Genomic DNA, 25,232 nt, shown 5'->3' with positions numbered 1-25,232 from the left:
GTTTAGGACCCAAGAGAATGCCACAGTAAGATGTTGACATTTGCATCTGTTAGATGCAAGTGCACTTTGCAATTCAGTCATGTAACTATCGTATTCACCCATAAATGTTAGTCCATCCAAAACAGTGTTAAATTCCGTTTTTTGCTTCATTGTTGTTTGTAGCCTGTTTCCTTTGAGCGATGAAAGGGTACATACACTTGTCTGCTCCCAAAAATCGGTACATGCATACAACTGCTTCAAAGGGCAGAATACTGTGAGAAAGAGGTTATAAAATTATTAGAAGACAACATAAAACAAAACCTCAGCTTACACTATGTACTTGGTCTCCTTAAAAGCAACATAATAGCTAGTGGAGAGGCTTCTTAAGAGACTTAAAGGATTTTTATTTCACAGGGATACTTACAGACAGAATTGAAATTCTCGAGTTCCAACCACACAGGCAAGCAGAAAGGAGGAAGAAGTAACTTATTCCCATCCCTCCATCTTAGACCAGATTTTCTGTTGCTTCTTCACAAGCAGTGTGATAGCTTGTTTTAGAGGGGGGGAGGGCAAGGGCACCACAGAAGGCCTACTATAAGTAAAGTGTCTGCTCGAAGCCACATCAGCAGAGGTCATCAGACATTTAAGATATTCTTTAATGTGGGATTACTGTTAGTTAATGCCATTCTTTGATCACCAGATGCCTAACAACCTTGACTTATATTCTAAACTTAATCATCCATCCTCAAAAAGAGAGGTCTGAAGTAAAGAGAACAATTTCCTTTTTCCCCCTCCTGATAAAATTCCAAGAGGTGACTATGTGATGGATACCTGGTTGCAGACCTTCCCCTCCTTCCCACATCCACAAAACAGTACTTTTATTTCAAGTGCTCAGGGGCTTTAGTGAAGGACTAAGATGGGATTTCCCCAGACCCTGGAAATAGCATCAGACACTCATTCAGCGGAAAGCAGTGCACAGAATCCAGCCATTAGAAGTAATGACCACTGAAGCACTGAGAAGTAGATGTCACTGGTACAGGTGTCCTTGCTGCCAGCAGGACTGCTTGTGCAGTGGGGACTGGAGGGCCTTTGATCTAAGTGCTGCTGCCTGAGGCATGGATTATGCAGAAGCTTTGATCTCCCTGTTGGAAGCTAAAGTGTTGAACCAAGACAACCCGAAGGGCCTTTGATGTGACTGTTGCTGCATAAGGCACTGCTTGTGCAGAGAGCACTGAAGCACCCTCTGAGCTTCTGGATGAAGAAGCTAGTTCTTAAAGATGCTGACAGTGGCCTTTATTTGGTGGCAGAAGAGACACATACGTACTCTCTTCCAGGAAAGAGGTGAGCGATGAAGGGTCCTCTAGTCTTTGGCAAGCCTGTCCACCATGAGACTTGAGGCAGAAGAGAACCACTGCCTTGCAAGTGGAATAAAAAACACCAAGATTCTCAGTTGCAACCATCCCTAACAGCAAGAAAATAAGACAACGCTATATTTTAAAGGCTCCTCCTACACACTACAGATTTTAAAAAAAAAACCCACAGCTGTGAAACTGTTCTTTATAAACTAGAACGCAACTGATGTTACATTAGTGGAATTAAGCCAACTCCCGTATTACCCTGCACCATTGAAATGTCAGCCTGGTTACAGATTAAACAAGGTTCCCATCCAAAAAACTGTAGTCTGTTGGACAGGACAAAGGAGGTAATTCCTTTAAATAGCCCGTCCTCCAAACTGATACTTTTAAAATTGGTTCTGAACGTGCAGATTTTCAGTTTATCTACTATAGCTGTGCAAGTCCTATAGAATCTGCAGGCAGGGCCTCCTACACGCTGGTTCTACAGATAAACAGCTAGAGCTTTCTTTGCTGGAAGCTGCCTCGTGCCCCAATCCTAAGGAGGAACCCAAACAACAGAAATAAAAATCTATTGAAAAAAATAGGAATCTAAGGAGGATGTAAGATACCAGAAGGGTAAAATAAGGATACATAATACACAGAATCTAGTTTTATGAAGCTTCCCAAGCATGCAACCTATACTCATGCAAGCCAAGAAAGAGACCTATAAATTCTAACAGAACAGGACCTATGGCCTGGGTGGGTGGGAGGGTGTTTATGTCCAGAAAGCGGACAAGTTCGTGTATTTTACTAGTACTCAGTAGACTGTATTGCCAACCAACAAGCATTTCAGCTCTTACCTTTTCATGAAGGTGACCATATACATGAGGCGAGGTGTGCAGATCATTGGCTGGTCTGTAAGGATAGCTCTCATAGCCTGCTTCACACAGTATTCTGGTTTCAAGGGTGGAAGGAAAGGCTCAATTTCTTTTCTGAAATATTTGGTTAAGACAGATTAATAAGATACATAAAGGACTGTAGATGCCAGTGTAGAGTTCATTAACTCACTTTCTTTGGAATGCCTTAGCGGGGACAAAGACTTCAATTTTTTCTATATTCACTGTTAAGTTACAAAGCCTATAGCTCAAAACTTTTGCTGCCTGAGTACAAAAGGACAGAAGACACTCAATAATTCAGAAAGTCTCTTTTCTGAGTCTAAAATATATTAAAGCAGGTATAATACTTATTTTAATATTTTTATGGTAGCAGTTTAGTTACCTTCAAGTACTTTTATGGCACTACAAACACAGAGCAGAAGGAGAATTTTACTCACCTGATCCTGCACCCTCTAAACATTCCTGTATCTACAAGATAAGGGCAGACTAAAGTTGTTTTAATTCCGTCCTTTTCAGCAGCCTTCAATTCATGGCTCAAAGACTCATGGAAACCTACAGCTCCAAATTTGCTGGCGCAATAATCCTGTGTTGGCAATGAACAAAGCAAAAAAAAAAAAGGCAACTTAAAAAGGACAGATATGAATCATGTTCAAAGCCAAAGCATATCTGAGGTGATTCTGCACAGATTTTCAAAGCAACAACAAAAGACAGCCACTGAATAAAGCATCACATCAACTCATTTATCACTTTACTTTTGAGGCAATTAGCACGGAATCATGAAAGCAGGAAAGCTGAATGTAGGAGGATATTACCTTGGATTCAAGTCTTTGAATCAGGCAGGCTCACATGGCAAGTTACTCCGATTACCAGGTTGCTTAATATTAAATGTTACAACAAAGGACTGAGATACCTAATACTACCTTGGGTCAGATTTGAAAAAGCTTGGGCAGTTGACAGGGCATAGGTGTAAAAATCTTAAATGCTTTATTTTTTAAGGTTAGTCTCAACAGAAGATATAATGGAGATTTGAGTGTATTATTTAATTTTCAGAAGATGACATAGCTTGTATATCTCACAAAAATACTAAGTTCAGCAATATTAAAAAATAATTGCATAGACAGCAACAGCATTTGAGTTTTCTGCTGGATGTGTCCACCTCTGCTTGTGGCCACACCCATGGTCTTGGAAATTCTTTGTAGTTTTCTCAAGACAATAAATACTCTAAAAAGCCCTCCGTTATATCAGCTTCATTAATTTCTGTTATGAAACACTGCAGTTTAAAGTCCTGGATTGAGCCTTACCTATATGCAAAGAAGCCTGTGCTTATGGGGTAATAAGACCATTATTCCGTTAGACACATTAATTATTTTTCACAAACTGAATGCTTTTTGTTCACACCTGCGCTTGTGCTAATGACTCCAAAAGCAAGATAATAGGCTCTAGTCCTAATGTAGTTTGATGTAGCAAAAAACTCTCACAAACTGGCGTCCTCAAACAGCTGCTAGCAACTAGACAACCTAGTGCTTATAACTGGGAGCCTAGTGAACCAGGTGAGCCATATATTCTGGAAGGAAGGCTGGCAGCCATTTCCTCACAGAAACAGGAAACAAAAAACATTACTTTTGAAAATCCTTGCCTTTGGCTTCAAGCTTAGCATCGAAGATCTTGACAGCAGTAGGTAGGTGGTCACCTTTCAGGTTCCTAAATTTATCAGGTAATTCAAAGATCATTTAGCACGCTGAAATCTTGAGCCATCCTAGGCTTCTACTCTAAGCGGCAAGTCCACTTGCAAAGTAGGTGAATGCAGTGGCTGCCTGAGTCCTGTGGATCCCACTTACCGGGAGCCATGCGTTGGTATGGTACTCAGCACCATAGCTTCCAAGTATCTTTGAAGATTTATTTTCTCTAGCTGATAATATAAAAAAGCTTATCCTAAGCAAGAAGTGCCAAATTTATTGTTAATTATAGTCTAACAAACCTCCACTCCAGCAGTACTGAACAATCCCAAGGAACTTGCAACTGTCACGATGTGTCCATGATTCATTTCCAGCATCTTAGGAAGGAATGCTTTAGTGGTCTACAAAGTTAAAAAAAAAATAATAAAAAACCTCACCACAAACATGCTACATTACTGCTAAGTGTTCAGAACCTCTATCAAGAATTTAGAAGTACAATCACTGTACAGATGTTGAACTCCTGAGTTTGTCAAAAACGCCAACAGAAAATCTACATCTTGTTTGTGAATTCAGACAGCAAGGCAGCAAGGGTTATATCTCCAGAAATCCTAAGGTTAAAGGATCAATTGAGCTCAGACATGTTTATTTTTCTGCAAGAGACTAGTTATCAGAAAGAGATAATTTGACCCTAAAATGGAAGTCACATTTTTTTTTTAAGACAGAAAAAGGAATGCAAAGTGTTTAATTACACCATCCAGCACATCTGTGTTAAGACCAGTGCTGATTATCAGTTCAAATTATTGACAGTGTGTTTTGTAAGTTAGATATGGCTAGTTTTATCCAATTAACTTATCATCTTGGGCATTTTACATTAAAAGAAATACTAAAGGCAGAACTTTCACTGATGTTACTTTTTACATATAATACAGTAAATATCTGCTAGTCTAAATTACTTTCCATCTTTATTAGTCTCCATAAGCATTGCTCTAACTGAAAGGACAAGATACACATTTCTAGTATCAATTTCTTACTTTAAGAATTTCAAAATAAAACAAATAAAACAAAAGCAAGTCTCAGGATGAAACTTTAACTGTAACCTCCAGTTTTCATGCTTTGATTATAACAAAGTTTGTTTGTGTTTAAAATCCCAAGTCAGAGTTACCACCTTTAAAAAAATTAAATTTTAAGCAACAAAGTAAAGGCATTTGCTAGATCACCCCCGCTAGAATACCTACCTTTGTCATATCTGTTTTCTGAAACTGACTCAACACTTTCCTTTTTAAAATAAGTATTAAGCAGAACACCATATACGCTAAACAAAAATAAAATCAATGAAGTAGTAAAATAGTATGTGTAGTTATGATTTACTTCAGCTTCTAGGCTGTCAGTGTACTCTACGAGATCACTTTTAAATTGCCAAAAACTTCAGACATTGCTTTTTAATCACAAACATGCCTAGTTAATATATAAGTCTATTAATGACAGAACTATTATTCTATTCTAACTCACTCAGTACCTCAAATCCTTCCAAAAAACTGGTCTTCCCATGTAATTTGGATCCAAACTCAGAGCATGCAAATGCCTCTTAAGTATTTGCTACTTGCTTAATTGTTGGTCTGAGTCGTGTCAGCTGCATTCTTAAAAAGACATGCAAGCTACAGCTGAATCCATCTAATTCCATTCTTATGCTGTCTGCATTTTCCAATCACAGACGTCAGGACAGTTTTGCTCTAATGATTTTCACATGTTCTTGTACAACATTTTTGCCTGCAGGTGTTAAATGACTAATCCAGACCTCCTAACACCACACAAAAGAGTGTTTTCACTGGACAGCTGGCAGATGATAGAAGATTAACAGACCTCCTGACTCCTTGCCTTTTCTACTGTTGATTCATACAACTCCTAGATTCTGTCATAACTGCATAACGAAGCTAATTATAAAAAATAATCTGAGAGCAAGCTGCCTTGCATTTGTTTCTTTCCTCATGGCAGGGATCTCTAAACCTCTTATATTGAGCCTTGGACAAGAATTTAGTTCACTGTTAAACTAATCTGTGCCAGGCACACAAAGTTTCAGCCTCTCTTCCCATGTTGCATGGCAACAAAGCCCAGTCATCACAGGGCAGCGCCGCCTGAAAAGGTAAGAGGCTTCGCTTGGACGGCACTGAAGTTTTACAGTGTGTTATTTCTCTGCAACCTGCCTTACGCACCCCGACACCAATGGTGTGTATGCTATCCCTGTAAGAGATCCATGCTCCCAACTCAGTCCTGCTAGCAATTTACTCCCCTCCGGAGCATTAGTCAGCTCCATCAGTTTCCACTTACGTGTCAGTTATCTGTCCACATCACATCGGAATGACTGATTGCCACTTCCCATTGCCAGAAAGCTTGATAATGCAGACTGAAGCTCTGGCTGCAAACCACAGTAACTACAGAAGGGAAAGGGCACTCGCCTTGGAGTTTGTTTAGGGGAGGGAAAGAAGTAGCAAGAAGGCTTTTTTCCTACCACTTTCAGGGCATGAATCAATGTTTTCTTCCAAGAAATAAACAACAGACAAGTGCACCAAGCTTTATTGGACTGGCTTTTCTATTATCTTTACTATGGCACTGCTTTTTCTTTTTTTTTTTAATTTAAATATGATGAACTATAACGAGGTGTCCATAAGTGTCTGTTTTTATCTACAGCTGAAGAAGACAATTTTCACAGGCGTATATATGGATACGGGAGACAACCAGAACAACTGCAGAGCAGTAAATTTCAGAAAGCCCACTCAACTATGCTACACTCCTTCAAAGCGTAAAGATTACAAATACTGAACTGTCAGAGTTTGTGGCTAAAGTAACCCATTTTCAACCAAGAGGAAATTGGCACATGACAAATAAACCCTGTTGAGGACACTTTTGGGTGACGCCTTTAGCAATCAAATGCAGACCAAACAACTCCCAGCAGCGGAACTACAGTCACTTCATGTAAGTCATCTCTTAAAAGGCCATTTATGGCCACATAGGAAAAAACACAGCTCATCTGCTCTGAAGACAATTAGCAATTCATGGAAATCTTTGCGTGAGACCTCAGTGTTCTGAAACAGCCTGTTCAGAGCAGGCCTCTGTACTTTGTCATAGGACATTATCCTGCAAATCCACTTAAAACCTGAAGCTGAGGCAGTCTATAAAGATAGCACAACTATCATATGTAGAAAACTTCGCAGTCAACTATCAACGTCTCAGCTAAATGGATATCAGAGAAAGCCATCTCGGTTGCTGCCATCCTCCAGCCATCTGCTACAGCTGGGAGACAGCACTTGAAAACAAGCCCCGTCAGAGGCAGACACACCCTATGGGGGGATGCATTTCCAGGCTCAGAGTAAAAGGCTTGCCCACTGCTCCTCCCAGCCTCCTCTTGCTGGGAAAAACAATCCCAAAGTGAAGTTATTCTCTTTCGTGGTATAAGCAATCCCCAAATAAATCAGTGTTCTTACTGAGCTTCTGGCACAGCCCACTTCCTTGATCAAAGCAGCTTCCTCCATACTCTGGTCCCCAGTTTTTCTGCCTGTTACATAAACCAGATCAACCTAGTTTCTCGTTTCTAGTTTCTTTCAGCTTCAGCTACATCTGCCTACCAGACCTGAAGTCTTCTGTGTGCTTGTTGTGCTGCTGAGAAACTAGTTAAGGGTTTGACTGGTTCAGGGCAAGATGCCGCCTGGGTGGCCTTCCCATCTGGAGTTTGTCTGAACAGGTAGCACAGCCCACATTAGTCTTCTGAGGTGATGCATGGACATGCTAATCCTCCATAAAAAAAAAAAAAGTATTAGAAGATAGCAAGCGAGAAATGTGTTTTGTCCATGGCATTAGAGGTCATGAACCAGGCCCCCAAAATAATTCAAATCAACTCAAGTGATTTAATCAAACTATATGCCTTCTGGTTTGATCCTTTAGGCTTCAGTTTTACCTCTCCCAGCTGTAGGGGAAGACATTTAGCCAAAACATTTAAGTACTTAAAGTCAGAGCTTGGTCTTTTATTAATGACAAACATACACTTTTCAACACTGAATAGAAACCAGTAACTAGAGTACAGTGGATGAAAGGAATTGTGTTGTGATGCATCAGGGTGGGGAATCAGAGAAGTTATATGGTGTTCAATGCCAAGAAATTTAAGCATCCTCTTCGCTCAGAATTAGCTTTTCTTTTTTTTTTTTTTTAGAAAAACCCAAAAGCATCATGCAAACATGCATTTTCTAACCTGTAGCATAGTTTAGACACAGCAACTAGGTAGGATAGATAGAAAATATGAAGCTGTTCTGAACAGAAAGTAGAGCTAGTTTTTCAAGTTAGTTTAACCTTTAAGCTTTTTGGAGTCTGGAGATCAATTCCTAATCTTCTAAGCAGTTTCCTCTATTCTTCTGAATATACCAGTAAGAACAAACTATTCCCAGTAGCTGTAACCAAACATCTATTTCATGTGCACACAGCTTTAATGACTTATTTCTCACAAGTGTGAAACTGAACAAGCATTTACATGTCACTTCATAGCTTTCGTAATCTGTTCTCAACATTTTGGTTTACGGCAAATTAACTTCCAACAGTCTAGCACTTCTTCCCTCCCCTTCCCCAAATTCTTTAGTTCCATTCTTAATGAAACAAAACTCAAAAGATTGTGCAACACAAAGAACAGCACAGCTGCAATGTCAAGACAAATTAGTCTAAATACAGCAAATGAGAATATGAAGAAATGCTGTTTGGGAAAGTGATTTTTTTAATTAAATTTTGGATTAATTATTCTTAAAGAAGAAAGCAAGCATCCACAGAAAACAATGTTAGCTGTATGCAGCTCAGGACAATGGATACTGAATGCAGAAAGCACACCAAAGTAGAAAAATATGTGCTACCCCATGTTTAGAGAATTGTCTTTATATCAAAGAAAGAAATAAAGCAGGTACCAACACGTAAGGTCCTTTAAGTTTCTATTTTTCAATACAGTATTTATTTTCTCATACTTTCTGCCTTCTGTCAATTTTCAACAGCCCTTTTAAACTATTTTGATGGCATAAACAAGCTGCTTTACTGTAAGGCAGAAATTCCTTTATGCCACAGAACAGCTCATCTTCCATGCAGGCCCTTCAGGTAAGGAGGACAGAGCATGGTTATTTTTCTGGGGCTGATCAAAACAGGTGAGTGTTTACATCACTACAGTCATCCACAGCAGTGGGGTACTGGTATAACAGATAAGACACTTCCTCCCAAGCCACAGCTATTCCTGACTGCCAGGACACTTACCAAAATGTTGCACTTGTTGGCACTGTTAGGCAAATGCATTGTTTCGTCTCCATGTTAAACACTATTTGGCCAGACCCAAGAAGCAAAATCGGTGTGAATAGTCAAGGACTCATCCAGATGACTCTGAGAACTAAGGTACCAGAGATCGTAACAGCCTTGCTGCCATGTGTGTTAGCTAATCCTATACTATCACGAAGCAATGAAGCCAGTTACAAGAAAAGGGTGTTTCAAGTTTTTGTTTAAAATACACATTATATCCTCTCTCCCCCTCAGCATCAACATTCAGCCGCCTTTGCCTTTTCTTCCCATTCTTCTTACAGACTGCAGCCGGGGACACTGCAGATTCTACTACTACCATGCAGGACAGCATGGGGCCCACTTACTCCACCACAGAATGAAATCCAGAGATTTCCACATGCCCTGATTTCTCTTTCCATTGCAGTAACTGAGAAGGAAGGCATGAAGGTCTGACAAAAGAGCACCTCTCGCTCTTCTGCAGGCAGGCTGTAGCAGCCTTGACTTAAAGTAGGTTTGTCCAAACTGGGTAGTATAGCACTAATGCACTACTGTATGTTAAAAAGAAATAAGAGGTGTCTGAAAGGCAGAAAAACCCCATGGCAAGCTTATCAGTAAATAGACTGAAGTTATTTTCAGCTACAGCCATGCAGCCCATCTTATTTCAGAAGATAACCACTTTAAATACATTTTATAAACATAGGGTAGAACTTCACTTACAGGAGTACAGTAAAAGTCATCTCCAAATAGTTTTAGACGAAGCCTTGAAAGTATACCCTAGAACCACGTAACTCTCAAAAGAGAATTTATTCAAGTTAGAGGCTATAATATCCAAAATTCCTTCTCATGCACCAAAGCATACAGTTACAAGCCTGGATTTAACCATTTATTTTCCTTCTAGCTTTTTTATTTGCCTCCAGTGAGAACTGAGAGTAATTACTTGTCATTTGCACTATCATCTCAATTATTTTTCCCACTTTATCTCCACATCCTTCTTAAATTCCATTATACAAGCATCTCTGAAATATTAGGTTAAAGTGAGATTAATAACTGTGCTAAGACCACATGTAAATACCAAGTACTGAGTTGAACACTAGAGAGATCGCACAGCACAAAGGACATGGCTCTGCCAGTAACAGCCTGAATACAGAATGTAGACAGAAGTCTATGACTACTGTTGACCTTGCTAATATACGGGACCAAAGCTGTGCTTTAAAGGAGCTCAGATGTCTCTGCTGACTGTTTGCAAGAAGTGCTGGGCTCCTTCTGGATAATTAGCCACTGTCTAAGTAAATATTTGAATAGCTGTGGAAATTAGTGTTATTTTTGACCTTCAGTTTCTATTCTCAAGAAATGATAATGCAAATTATGCCAGAATTACCCAATCTTACTAAAGTAATGAATAAAAAAAAGTCACAGATTTCTCTGGATTGTTGATGGGTCTACTCAAAACGGATCACGAGATAACACATGACATCCTCAAACCAAGCTTCCATAGATAGCTGTACTAAAAGCACGAAAGGAAACTATGCAAGGATTGCTCTCAAGTGTGCCTTGAACAGGCCCTGCGTTTAAAACAAAAAAACGAGACCTTTCAATATTTCATCTCAAAAGGAGTCCCTTAGTTATTTAACTCCTGGCAGGCAACACAACCTTTAATTTCTCACTAAAGCTTTATTTGTCCTTCACATAAAAACCCACTGTTTTGGGGCCATGGGGATTCCTTTAATATTGAACTGCAACAGCAGTTAATGCTTAACTTACATGCACAGTAATAACGTTACAGTTGCCTTGCAACCAGAAAGAAGCTCATGAAAGAACAAGATAGACTTAAACAGAAGTCTATAATGATGACGAGTAACAAGGAAGGAAAGCCACACACATCCCCCCAATACTTTGCATATCCTACATTTGCAGACAGAGTGAAACTACAGATAAGATCTACCCAGGTTAAGAGGTGAAGGTAACAAAATAATAGCCTAAAGAATTAAGTCACAAAGAAAAGCAACATCAGTTAATTTAAACTGTATTTGATTTACAGAGAAATAAACATATTTTTTTTCCTCTCTCAACTCTGCATGAAATACTGCTTTGAAGTACATGAAGTCTTTGCTTAGTAAAACCAGAAGCTATTACTTGAATCATTTTGTTTTTTTAATTCATTATTAATTCATGTTAGTAATTAACTTTCCTGTTTCCTCCACCCTCATGACCGATCCATACACGTAAAATCCCCTGCTTCTCAACAGACATATTTAATCAGCTGAGAAGCACCAAAGTTGTACAAAACTAGGTTAAATCTTATTTACTGACATTTGTAAGTGGGTTTGTTAGTAGTAACAAACATCTGTCATACCATTTGCTAAAGAACAAGTATGCTAGAGTCTGTATTTACATCACCACCTTGTTTAGCATTTGTAGTATTTAGGGTCCAGTTACAAAATTTCTTCAATTTTCAAAGCCAATAGTTACCACTGTTTCCTGTGAACAGTTCAGTTATTGTAGTCGTTCCTCTTACATGGAGTCAACTCATGTTGAGTATATCAGAAGAAAGCTGAAACTGAATTAAGTAGTTTCCTTAATCAGAACTTAGTGCCACAAAGCTGTTTACAATGGGTAGACAGTAAAGATAAGATAAGTAATGCTATTAAAAAAAAAAAAAATCACAGGAAACTAATACCACTAGTTATCTCTCAAACATTAATCATTGATTTCCACTCTTTACTACTAGAACTAATTATGCCATGCCTAGGGCAACTCACCATTGCCTGGCTAAATTACCTTTTGTATTGTTTGTTAACAAGGCTAAGTTGAAAAAGAGTTGTGTCTACAGAGAGTGGGATATGAAAAGTGCTTAGGGAAAGACATTGCAACAGAAACTTTTGTTATTGCCGCCTTATCATGTCATTAGATTGTCTCCCCCTCCCCTTTCTTTTAAGGGCTTCATTTCCTGTGATCCTGCCCCAAATTGGGTAACTAAGACTGGAGTAGAAAACAGCTTTGCTCTCCCTCTCATCTGAACTGTAGGTTAAGTACTCAAAAATGCTACCTAAATAATATGATTCTTGCTTCAGAAGCTTTCTTCTTGAGATTCAAGGTGGAAAAGGTATCATTACCTAAGGTTTACAGTGGTTGGCTGCTAATTAAACTCCCAGCTCTCTTACATAAAGCTTTTCTCCATCCCACACCGTTGCATCACTAGATTTTCAGTGCACCTTTACCTAGGGCAGGGGTTTAGGTACATATAACAGCCGAAGGTGGCCCTGATTTCTCCTTAAGAACATTGCACTTCTGTTTATACAGACCACTACCTTATATGCTTTCCGGGCATGAAAAAGTTCAGGTATTCAAGCTGAACTACCCTTGTTATTTCTATACCAGCAAGTGGAAGCCTTTATGTCATTGGTATGCAGTCTCCATCTTTCTGCTTCTGAGAACTTTTATGTTCTTTCTTCCTAAGAGGACACAGATTTTAGATTTACATGCTTTTTAAATTATTTCTACCCTCAGATGTCAGGCCTGTCCTTTAAAGTGTCTGATCTTTCTAATGACTACATGCCACCAATCATTTCTGTGGAAGCATCTAGCTGCCTTCGATGGGCGTGCTTGTTATACAACCATACATGCACACCAACTTGTCTACTTTCATCTGTACTTGCAGGTATCACTTTGCTGATGTACAACTGTTCATATATATGCAGAAGTATCTATAATTGTTTAAATCACTGATTGTATATTTAGACCTCTTCCCTCCAGTTATTGCAAATCATTGATTTTATATGAAAAATGAAGCACCTTGTCACAGGTTGTCCAGAGAGGCTGTGGAAATCTCCATCCTTGGATATTCAAAAGGCGTTTGGACATGGTCCTGGGCCACCACCTCTAGGTGGCACTGACTGAGCAGGGGGGTTGGACCTGATGACCTCCAGAGGTCCATTCCAACCTCAACTGGTCTGTGATTCTCCACTTAAGTATACCAAGTCCCTGCTCAACAGCCCATTCTTCTTCCTCTCACAGAGGAAGAAGTTCATAAGCCAGCAGAGACCTTGCACGCTTTGTCCCTATATTAACTGCAAGTTTATCAACACAGAATCTTAACTAACTGGAAAGGATGATGATTCCACTGCCATCTCTCCTGTATCTCCCCTACAGGAGCTCTTGCCTGTAATAAATTTTCCTGCTCTGTCTGAAACTGTGTCTGTTCTACTCCCAGTTCTACTTCTCCTTTGGTCTCAAGTCCTTGCAGCTGGAGAGAGGGTCCAATGAAGCAGTGCACAGCACCTAGGTTAATTTCCTGTGGAATTACCTTATTTTCAGCTGAGTCCAGAACACACACATACCATGCTGTTTTCAAAAACTAATGATGTCCCCCCAGCTATCAGATGCCCTCCAGTAACGACACTCCTTTGCCAGCTTCTTAAGGGTATTCTGAGCCCTCACAGACAATTCTGCCTGGTTTGAATTTTAATGACTTTTAAAGCTTGGACAGAGCAATCATGTTGAATTCTCAACAGCTAGCAATGAACAGGGAGAAAGGCAGTATCTCTGCTTAAGCAGTGTAGAAGTGCAGCACATAAGTTGACAATTATGTTTGTTGTGGATTTCAAATGCCAAGCTAATCTAAAAGCTGAGAAGAATTAGTAGTAGGTAAGATGGCATGGTAAGAGAGCTGTTGGAGGCCCAGATATGTGTTCAGTCTGCCTTACACAGCAAAACAAGCAAGATACAAGTCTAGACTGAAGTGGAACTTGGGAACAAATGTATACACGCAAGCTTCTCCAGCCAGCACACATTTAAAGCATAACCAAGCATGAGAACTGAAGCTTTCAAAGTACTCATGCACAAAAGCTGACCTCTTCCCTCCCGCCCAAAGGCATTCTGTTAGACAAGTTGATATTTACTCTCCACAAATATTAATCTCATTATACCCTCAGACTATCATAGCTACCAAACCACAATTACTATTTGATTTAAAGCAAGTATTACACAGTTGGCAGCAGCCACTGAAAAGTAACATGCAGTTTAAAGAAAGTGAATCCTTCTGCTCAGATCTGCCATGTCAGCATTTGAGCTCTCCATATACCCAAGGCTAACACAGAGCTCCAACGTGGCTGTGACAGCCCAGTTACACTCCTGTAAATTCAGGAACTTAAGTTACAACCCAAGTAGGTCGCACCACCAACCTTGTATTCTTCCACAGGCAGATCTATCAGTAAAGACAACCTACCCTGCCTTTATTCAAATGTCAAATTTGAAATTACTTTAGAGTTTGCTGGTCAAGTGATACAAGAAGTTAACACTTGGCTACTCGTTTCCACAAAAGCTAGTTCAAGCGCTGTTGAAGTCAAGCAACTAGAAATTCTACTTTGTTTATATACTGACAAATGGCCATGTCAAAGGATGTGTAGTGTTTCAGAGCTATGTTGACATTAGTGTAACAAACACATTAGTCCCTCACCTTCGTTAGCACAAGTTTGCAGCAAATGTCCAACCATTTGGAGAGCAGTTATTTATTGCCAGCTATTTGATAATCTTGACAAAAATGAAAACATGCCCCTATGAGTCAGTGAAAAATCCACATAACAAATTCATTTTAGAACAACTATTAGATAAGAGCTCAGAATATTCTGTTCAGTGAACAAGAACACAATCCAATTTTTAAATACACATTTTTCTTCAGCTTGCCATAAGCTTAGTCATCCTCTGGAATAGTTAGTAAAACTTGGTATTTTAGTCTGCATGTTTCCAAAAAATTACTAGAGGACAGTACTGTCATAACGACTTACGGAAAGTATGAAGTCATCACTCATGTTTTACAATTTATGTAACACACTTTTTAAGAAGTGGCTAAATGGAAAAAGACAGTCTCACATTTTATACATACCTTAAGGCCAGTACCTCTGTAGCACTGCAATTGCTATAGTACTTGCATGCAGATGAAAGCTGAGTCACTTTACTCATCTTCCCCAATTCAGTCACTAAGTCATTGTTTTGAATCAATTACTTTATAAAAAGGAAAGTGATTATGCCATAACTGAGTATCTCACAAGAGGAAAAACATTAGAAGGAAAGCTCCCCTTTTCACATACAAGTCTTTCTTACTGGAAACAGAAAAATAAAGAAGATATTATAGCTGAATGGAAATTTAGCTTCAAAGTTTGTTTAGGAAACAGTAAGACCCTACAAGGCTCCAACTTCTTATGAAGTAACTCACTGAATAAGAACCAACATTTTTAAAATGCATGGAGCTTAGAGGATTTTAAAAACCAAGTTGTTTCTGTTTCATACTTCTCCCCAGCCTCCCAAAAAAGGGTCTGCAGAAAACAAATAGTCTTATCAGGTAAACTTTTGCTTCATAAGCCAACAAAGGCTAAAATGACAAAAAACCTCCAGCTAATACAGCTACCAAAACAGCAAGTAATTAATTTTTCAGAGTCCACTTGCACAGGCACTTTAACCAAACAGCAGCAAACTGCTCACTTTCTTAGGGGGTGAGTTTTCAAAGACAGAGAGATACTTCCTTCCTTTGCCTGCCTATGGAAACTATGCTCATTTCCCACAAGCTGAAACATGGCTCCTGCCTGTTTTTTCCACATTCAAACAGTGTTAGCACAACTGATTTCCAGAGAAGTCAAACAGTGCAGTAGGCACAGAGATCATTGTTCTTGCAAGTACACAACAGCAATCATAGTATTGATGAAAGGCAAATAAGCTAGACCTGTTAACACAACATTATTTGATGCATTAAGAAAACTAACTTACCTTTATCTAAGGGTTTTTAATAGTGTGTAATTAAAATACTGCAATCTCTTCAGAACTCGAGTTGTTACATTCAGGCTGTTATGCCAGTGGTGCATTTGCTATAGCTTGGAACCATTTATGACTACTTAACTATTCAGAGCCTGTAAATTCTATTCCAGAAAATCTCTCCAAGAATGAGGTTTCATCAGACAGCCACAGAGGTCCTGTTCACAGCTACATGGTTTTATCCTACCCCTCCTCACCCTTTCCCCAACACCCACCGCACACACACTGGCTAGTCCAAGTCTGAAACGTTGATGAGTCTCTAAACAGAAAAACTAATCAACTTGTCCAAGAAAATGAACAGCTTTCCTCCCTGCCATCCAGACAGGTTAGTGAGCTGAACAGGCTCACCCAAGGATCAGATGAATACCAAAACTAGTGCAAGGTAAGGTGCACATTCAAGGGGTGGTCCCACACGACATCTTGCCACCACTAAGCTGTGGTTCATCCTAAGTCAACAGAAATTTTGGACAAGTTACTTTTAAACACATGCTCAAGCGCTTTTCCAAACCAACACTGAAAGGGGAGTGCTTGAGAAGCTGTTGCGCAAGTTCAAACAGATGGCAGAAGTGACCAGCACCAGGGCACATTTAGGTGTAGAATTCAACAGCCAAACAAACTTGAATTTCAAAAGGCTCACACCAAGGCAGCCACCTCAGCCCCACAGCTGTTCCTGTGTTCCTTGGCCTACCATGCCCTCCCATCCTGGCTGTGATAACTCGCTTGTGTCAAGTGTTAATTTGACTGGCATATAAATCATTATACTAATATAATTGTTTACAAGAACAAAGTCTTAATTCAGAAGTGTAAGCGCAGATGTAAATCTCTCCCCCATTTGCGACATATCTTCTTCCAAACTAAAACCTCAGAAATTGAGATTGTCAGCCTATGCCTACTCATCTACATTGTAGCTACATTGTGAAAGACACTGTCTTTAACAGACTAAGAAGCCTAAGACCACAAGCAAAAAGTATATAGTATCGCACGTAAATCAGCCGCAGCTTGCCTTTCACAAAACACAGACAGGTATCAATAACTCAGTTTTACCCTCAGAGTGAACAGCCAGAAAACCTCAAAGGTCAGGGAGCAAGGTTTATCAAGAGAGTGATGCTCTGGCTTTTGCAGAGGACTGTGGAAAGGTTTAGTACTAGAGATACACAACAAAAACCTTCCCCCCCCCCCCCCCCCCCCCCCCCCCCCAGAAAAACCCAGAAGTGAAATCAAAGCATGAGAACGACTGGGAAAGAATAATGCTTCACAGCTGATAAAGATAAAAGCAGAAAAGATTTAAAAAGTGCAGTGCTAAAATCGCAGGGATGGTGCTAGAAAACACAATATTCATCTTTCCTCAACTGTCTATTCAGAGTAATTGATGACACTGAGAGCTACAGGAAAGGATTGCTTACCCACACAGATCAGTTAAGACAGGTCTTCGGCAGTGATGCAAATGCTAGGTTAGCAGGACACTTAGCACCATCATAATTAGGATTGGTTTTTTTCCCCACAGTTGAGCACATGAATATGTCTCTCTTCTACAAGTGTGCTATAGTCGCTTGGTTATTACAGCAAGGTAATAATGTAACAAGATCTCATTAACTTAGCTGCCTCTCATAAAATAAAAGCGAATGTTACTTGTAGACAGAAGGATCTAGAACTTTAAACTCCACTGCTCTCCTAGCCTCCACAGGACAGGAGAAGGACACACATAATCTTTTAGACCAAGTACTGCACTGAAATAGTGAAGAGCTACTCTCTCCACTTCTAGTGAGGTTAGGCACCACAGTAGCAAAGACTATCATTCCATTCAAGGTTTTCCTGTCTCCCCAAATCGTTCACAATTAACACCACAATATCAGACCAAAGTCAGCACAGAAGCTTTTGCTTATTAAGCTGATCTATCTCATTCCATAAGAAGCAGGAATTTAATCATCGCGCTGATCCAGGACCATTTCTTCAGAGTAGATTAGTGATTTTGAAAGCATTCATAGGGTTTGCTGACAAGTTTCCAACTCTCAGAAAAAGTCACAGGAGATTATCCCAAGTGCCTTACCTCTGCAAGCTATGCTGCAACTCCAGCTTTATTTTAGAAGGCTGTAGCACTGCAAGCCACAAATAATTGATTAATACTTCAAATATGTTTCAATTAGTTTGAGAAGTCTTGGCATGTTTGCTTCAGGACAACTTTCCCTGTCCTTAATGGGTCTTCCACATTGCTTTTCTGTGAAATATTTTACTGTTTTCACCTAAACTCTTCAAGCTTCAGACAGTTTAGTGCATGGAAGTAACTGGCTAATCACACCTTATACTACTATCTTGGACACCAATCTACAAGCAACAAACAATCCGTGGGTCACAATCTGAGAATCTCTATTTTCTGTCATTTGAGAGTCCAAGTTCTACAGACCTTCCAAATGACGCACCAAATTCATTTCCAAAATATGTCTGAGACCAGCCACTGCAAAAGCTCAAGTGTAACTGAAGCAGTTTATTGAAAAGGTCTGAGTAGTCATTTCAGATTTGTTAACTGACTAGGATGAAAATCAAATACTTTACATTGTTAAAGAGAAGGAAGGGAAACTCATTAATTCATCCGGTGTTTGAACAAAAGCAGTCAGCATTCTCCACCACGCAAGGAAGGTGCTCTAAAATATACGGAGGAAAGTTGGTGTTGTAGGCAACGTGTTCAAAGAATCTTCAATATGCTTTTCCCACTGCCCTGATGGAAGTGATGCTAATTAAACAACTGAAGAGTGCTATAAGCTGTTTTGTTCACACTCCTTGATATGGAATTACTTATTTATCATCAAGATACAGTAGACAATGGTAACCATGACTGAACGGACCTCCAAGGACTACAGTTGAGTAACATGTGGAACAGGTACAGTTTGGTAACCAGCACTCTGGAATCCCAATTACGGGTGCTTGAACTCATATGATTCCTATGAACGAAGGGGGATTTTCATGTAAAACTAAGACCCACCTACTACCCCACCCCCACATGCTTAATTATGCTTGCTGACTCTTTGGATCAGTACATTATCTGAAGAGTCATTTTTAGCCTCACTCATGTCTACTCTGAAACTGATACAAGATTCCTTCCACAAGCAAAGCTTAGATATTTAACTAAATGGTTTGGTGGTTTTGTTGTTTTTCTTTGTTCCTCCTAAAAGGATCAGAAAATTGAAAAACCTTTAATAAAAAAACAATTTAAAAAAAAAAAAGTCACTACAACTAAAGTGTGACTACAAGGCTAGACTACAGATACATACAGATTGCAAGATGCAGGTTACAAAATTAGAAGATTGCATGCTGGTAACAACTGTGATTGACACAATGGTAGACAAACTCCTAGCAGACCATAAAATAGATCTGTGAGGAAAGCTCTGAGCCAGTAGTCTTGTGCCCACTCAAGCTCCAGAAATACACGTACACCCATTTATTTTCTAAATCTTATGTTAACTACTTCCCTCTATAAAATGCATCTGGAATACAATATTTTCTCAATTGATAGATTCCCTCTGTTTTCTCGAGAAATAAGCCCAAGAACATATGAGCTGCAGAACCATACCAAAGCACTTAAAAGTTTTAAGTACGACTAATACGACTATTTCCGTAGCTAAGAGTCTTGACTGCTTTTTGCTTCATATTCACTGCCCAGCATGATACCACAGTATATAAAACACATGTGCTGTCCAGGGTAATTTACTGGTGGCATGTAGTTGGAATCATTTTGCGATGGAAGAGTTAGGTTTGATGACACTTTTTGGATCACATGCACATGTGGTGCTTGAACTCAATCCAACTCATTTTTCAAAGAAAAAAGGCAAGAGCTAGTAGATTAAACTTTGTAAGTAAATTTATGCATCTTGGATTATGTTATCAGGAAATAAAAAAAAAAAATCAATTAAAGCAGCTAATTCAAATCATCCAAAAAGCTAAATATAGCTAGCTGGCCTGTCAGTGAAATACTGTGTCTATATTTGATCATAGACAAAAATCAAACTACTATGTTAACAGGCCACAAAAAACACAGCCTGGTATAGTTTCAAATAACATAATTTAAGCTTCTGTAGAAGATTCAGTGTGCATGCTAAGTGCAATACTTCCACATTTAAACTAAACTAACTATAGGCATAAGTGAGCTTTATTTAACACCAGAGCACATGAAGAGTCTAGAATAACAATACATAAGTATTGACACATTATGCATGACTATAAGCCAATGTTATTTTTCAGGGCTTTAGCAATCCTTACACTCTAGTTAGACTGACAACTACAGCAGTTGGATAAAGAGGCATTTGATTTATTAACTCTGCATTAACTTTCTTTCCAAGGTACATTAAGTTTTAGATTATTTATGAATGCCCTAATTACTTGAGTAGTATTTCCCTCTTTACTCAGTATTTATCTCTTCCTGTATCAATATCAGGCCACCTAAAAGATTTGTTCAATTTCTACAAAGACAAATATACCTGCATAACTTCAAAAAAATCAAGTTGTTTCTAAGCAAATTAACATAACTAGTGCAGTTAAGACAGTAGTACACAAGTCTTCAAAGTCTGGGCTGTAGTCTCTCACTGCGTGGATTTTTTTTTTTTTTTTTTTAATAAATATGACAAGGCTGGAGCTGAATGCTTTTGCTTCCCCCTTTTGGTAAATTGAAGAGAACGCCTCTAGGAGGAGAGCTTTAAGCTGCAAGATTTGGAGGATCCACATGACAGGGAAACGCTGATCATTTCTCACAGAGCTGAATACTGAAGATATGCTGTACAAAAGGACCTTCATGTCACAGAATTTACAGACTCTGATCATCACCTTGCCCCTGCCCCTCCATGAGTCCCATTCAACAACCAAATCTAGGACTTCCCAGGTACTAAAGCAGATGCACAATATTAATACCTACTTATACAGCAATAGCATTATTCTTCCAGAAAAAGTGTTAGAGGTGGTACAAGTATCTCAAGTTGTCCTGAAATAAGTTTGTACAGTAGTTTTATTAAATACAGTTCCACAATCTAAAACAGTATTTTGATACTTCACTTAAGCTTTATTGTAAAACCACAAGAAAAAAAAACAATGTTCCTATATTTGCTTAAAACTGATTCAGCACCAGCTTTATCTTATACTGTGATTCAAGATTTTTCAAATCTGAATCCTGACACGTCACAGGAAGAACATTTCCTAGTCTGTAGAAGTTCAGTTCCAGTAATTGACAAGTGCAGCCAAGTAAGTTATTATTCTTGCAATAGACTGGCAGGAAAGATAGTGTTACACTCCTGCTACAGTTTTATGCATCTGCAAATTATAGTAAACCAGAGCTGGCTTGTTTCAAACCAGGAATGGATTTTGTCCCTATGTTTTCAATATCAGAAGCATTCAAGTTATCACAGCATGAAATAACAGGTTTTTAATACTGCAGTGGATTTTATGCTGTGGAAATTGCTACATGATGCAGTGGTGACATGTTTATATAGAACACTCATAGGAAGGATTATACAAATCATGAATGTCAGCAAAATGGAAAGCATCTGTTTAGGTTGTGGCATGCTGCTAAGACTCTCTTGACTGCCAATTTGGTATGGTACACAGCCCAGTTGGAGTCACAACAGCATGTTACTGCCTACTGCAGAAGTTGGGCTGCCTTCAGATTGTAGCTGCTAATGTAAAGCAAGCTCAGATCACCTGCATTCTGCATGGAGAGCAGGCAATCAATCTTATTTCAGAGATTTCAAGGGGACAGTAGGAGACTCCCATTTCAGGTTTTTATATAGAAGCACACTGAGGCTTGATTAATGATCAAGGGATGAGGAAGAATTTTCCCTGTCACACATTAAAAAAAAAACAACCAAAACCCAGAAAGTACAAACACTTAACTACTGAAGCAATATTACATGGAATATCCATGTCTTTAAAATCCATTTACAGCTTTTTGGATGAAACACCATCCAAGAATAGTTAATAGTCTACATAATGCTCTAGAGTATTAGCTTTGCGTTTGGACCACCAGTTTAGCTGACACGGAAAAGACTAGCTATGTAAGACTTCACACATCTAGACACATTGTTCTATTTAAGTCATCATTGACTTGCATCAAAAAAGTTGGCTTCAAATCAGCTGATTCAGATGATATCTTATGAATTAAGTACTATTAGTTTAATAGAAATCCACCCACTGTTGATCAAGCCAACCTTTTCTGGGATCATGAAGGGGAAGACAAGGAAAAAAGCTCTGCCAACAGCAAAAACATAAAAGGAAAAGTAAAGCAGGACACAGGATCTGCAGGAAGTGTACATATGAACAGACCCTCAATTAAATATAAAGGGTGTTGAATGCTCCTTAGAAGCTTAAGCCAAGACCTCAAGTCCCACAGTTCAGATCTAACTATACCTTCTTGGAGTATTTTTTTTTTTTTTAATTTTAATTTTAAAAGTCACTTCACACTAACATTTAGAGATGAATGAAACTGTTATGGAAACCCAGCCATAGCAATACTAGACTCTAAGATTGGTTTTCTATTACTGTAAGAGACTCAGAACACACAGAGGGTGCTTTAAAAAGGTCTCTGAAACAATGTTATAAATAAGTGTATGACTTGGGCCTGAAGGAAGAACAGCTGGAGAATTTAGGATCCTCCCATATTTTAATTCATGGTGATGTCATAATTTAGAGTTCTTGGAAACTTTGTCAATTCGGCATTTAAACCACATCAAGAACAGTCATTGAATCTAGTGCACATCTCTGTTTGCTTAAGCATCAGTTTAACTTTTATGAAGGGGAATACGCAAAGCTCTTAGTTGTAGAAGTCCTATGAGCTTTCTCAGAACTTTTCAAATTCCCTTAAAATATACTTTCACAGTTTAAAAGAGTTTCTAAACGCACTATCTCATGTGCGCTGAAGTTTAAGCACTCTCTCTGCAAGCTTTACAATACATTGGAAAAAGGCTCTGCTATTAAGTGTTTCACAGCACAGATTTGAAGGGGCTCCTTTAGGGTTATGAAACAGCATTTCACTTCCATGTTAAAAAAAGGTTTGGTTTGGGAGGCCCTTCGAAGTTTTGAAGATGAGGCATTCCACAAAATTTTATTATGAGAAGGTAAGACCAGCCAAAGAAGGCTTAAGTTGAAGTATATTTCAGATTGCTTAATCCTTTGATTGTTATGCAAGTGTATTTCATAACCTTATTTGAAGGACCAAAGAACAGTTTTAATGCTAACAATGGGCTCAGTCTGACAGCTAATGCTAACCCAAGTGTGCATCATGCCCTCCTTCGACACTCGAATTTATGTAACTCCACACTACTGTGGGTTTAAAAATAAAAACACACAAGAAAACAAGGTTTAGACAGACAAAAAGAGCAAGATCATGTAGCTTGCTCTCCTTGATTAGGATCTGCCAGATACGGAGACAATATCACCCCAGAAACCATATTAAAGACTTTCTTTCTTCTACTGGCAGCCCTCAGAGAAAGCTATGAGGACAAATACGCAGGATTCCTGAAAAAGTGTTCTTGGCTTGATTTCTTGAGAGATCTTTTTCGCCTTTCCTCCCAGCCTTCAAAAGGAGCAATTTGCCTCCAAGGCAATTCAAGCAACATTTCCAGCAGGGGTTTTAAGTATTTTTTCCAGAAATGCGCAAGTTTGCTATTGTGACCATCAGTAAAACAGCATCTTAGAGCTGCTAACACACTGGCATAAGACTAGCCAGAAGAAGCCTGACAAGTCATTCATTAACAGAAACAGCCTTTAAGCAGATTCAGAGGTTATGCTCGCAAAGGATTTCATATCCAGGGCTACAGAAAAGGACACAAGATTTAGAACTCTGGATTCTAGGCAGATGCAATTGATTTAAAACTTTTTCTTAGTAATTTTAATATCCACCATTCCTGTTAAACAGTAGACTGAAAAATAAGAAACCCACAAAGTGGTGAGCTTGTAAATGAAAGGGAGCAAGTACAAAACTCAAGGAGACAGGAGTTAAGCAACAGCAGTTAATTTCCCCCAATTAACTGACAAAAAGGGTGGCAGAAAGGAGTTTATAGTTACCCAGAAGTGTGCGTGACAGTTGACCATCATGGTCCTCTCAATAAGCTCATCAGGACACTCCAGGAGATGGTGCCCGGAGACGACGCCAGCATTGTTAACCAGGACGGACACCTCACCAACCTCTTTGCGGACCCTCTCAGCTGTCGAGTAGACGTTTTCTCTTTTGCCCACATCGCAGGTGTACGTGTAAACCTGCAAGTTGCAATGGGGCAGCGCATCTTTTTCTCCGTCTCCAGCTACTAAAGAATACAGACAAGGTGGGGGGGGAGATAAAATTCTTACTTATATTTTGTTAATTAAATAAATAGTCGAGTGATGGGGCGTTTGATGCCTCCACTCCCGGGGGAGGGGGGGTTCCAGCCCGAGCAGGCAACCTCGGCTAACTCTTCCCCAGCCCAGGGCAAGTGAGGGGCGAGGGGCAGCGGCCGGGGAGCCGTCCCCGGCAGGCCACCGCTTACCTCTGGGGTTGGCGGCGGCCGCCTCGGCCATCTCCCGGTAGATGTGGCGCACCATACCCGCCGTCTCTTCGTTGCTCTGAGTGTTGATGTCCCACAGCACCAGCAGAGCCCGGCGCCGGGCAAACTCCAAGGCGAAGAGGCGGCCCAGGCCGCTGCCCGCCCCGGTGATCAGGCACACCTGCCCCGCCACGCTCTTCTCCTTGGGCCGCACCAGCCACTTGGCGGCGGCCAGCACGAAAGCCCACAGCACTCTGAAAGTCACCACGAAGAGCTCTAGCAGGATATTCATGCTGCCGGACCCCGAACGAGCGGGGCTGGAAGGGGGAAGCGGGGCTAAGGGGTGGGGGGGACGGACGGACGGGACGCGGCACGGCCGCCCGCGAAGCCGGAGGGGACGGCCGCCGGCGGCGCGGAGCCTCCCCGCGGCGGAGGCGGCTCCTCCTCACCGCCCGGCTTCCCCACCTGGGACCGCCCCTGCCCGGGACCTCCCGCTGCGGGCGGGAAGGGAGGGAGACTCCGTTCCTGGGGGGGTCCCGCCGCGCACGGCCGGGCTCCCTGCTCTCCGCGCCGCTCGCACTCGGAGCCGGGCTCTGCCGCGGCCCCGCGCCCTGCCTCGATCACACACACCGAGGAAGAAGCCCGGACACTGCGCTACCCACCCGCCGCCGCTTCCCCGACCCCACACGCCCGCGGCCCCGCTACTGGCAGTGAACATCTTGCTCGCTCGGCCCCCTATATAGGGCGGGCCGGGTG

The 25,232-nt window shown here is 40.3% G+C and overlaps 1 protein-coding gene across 1 annotated transcript; it reads right to left on the bottom strand.

Moving 5' to 3' along the window:
- On the bottom strand, positions 1–24,887 carry RDH10 (retinol dehydrogenase 10). The gene is made up of 6 exons (XM_082479040.1): positions 24,480–24,887; positions 24,022–24,257; positions 4,188–4,286; positions 2,647–2,792; positions 2,174–2,305; positions 1–251 (listed from the first exon to the last, which is right to left on the bottom strand). Exons 1-6 carry the CDS (start codon positions 24,766–24,768, stop codon positions 128–130), a joined length of 1,026 nt encoding a protein of 341 aa, XP_082335166.1. The 5' UTR covers positions 24,769–24,887; the 3' UTR covers positions 1–127.
- Positions 24,888–25,232: the final 345 nt, after the last annotated feature.

Source organism: Vanellus vanellus (genome assembly GCF_965231255.1).
Source record: "Vanellus vanellus genome assembly, chromosome: 2".
NCBI classification, from domain to species: domain Eukaryota; kingdom Metazoa; phylum Chordata; class Aves; order Charadriiformes; family Charadriidae; genus Vanellus; species Vanellus vanellus.
Note: the sequence above shows the minus strand (reverse complement) of the source record. Positions and strands in the feature narration are given on the sequence as shown.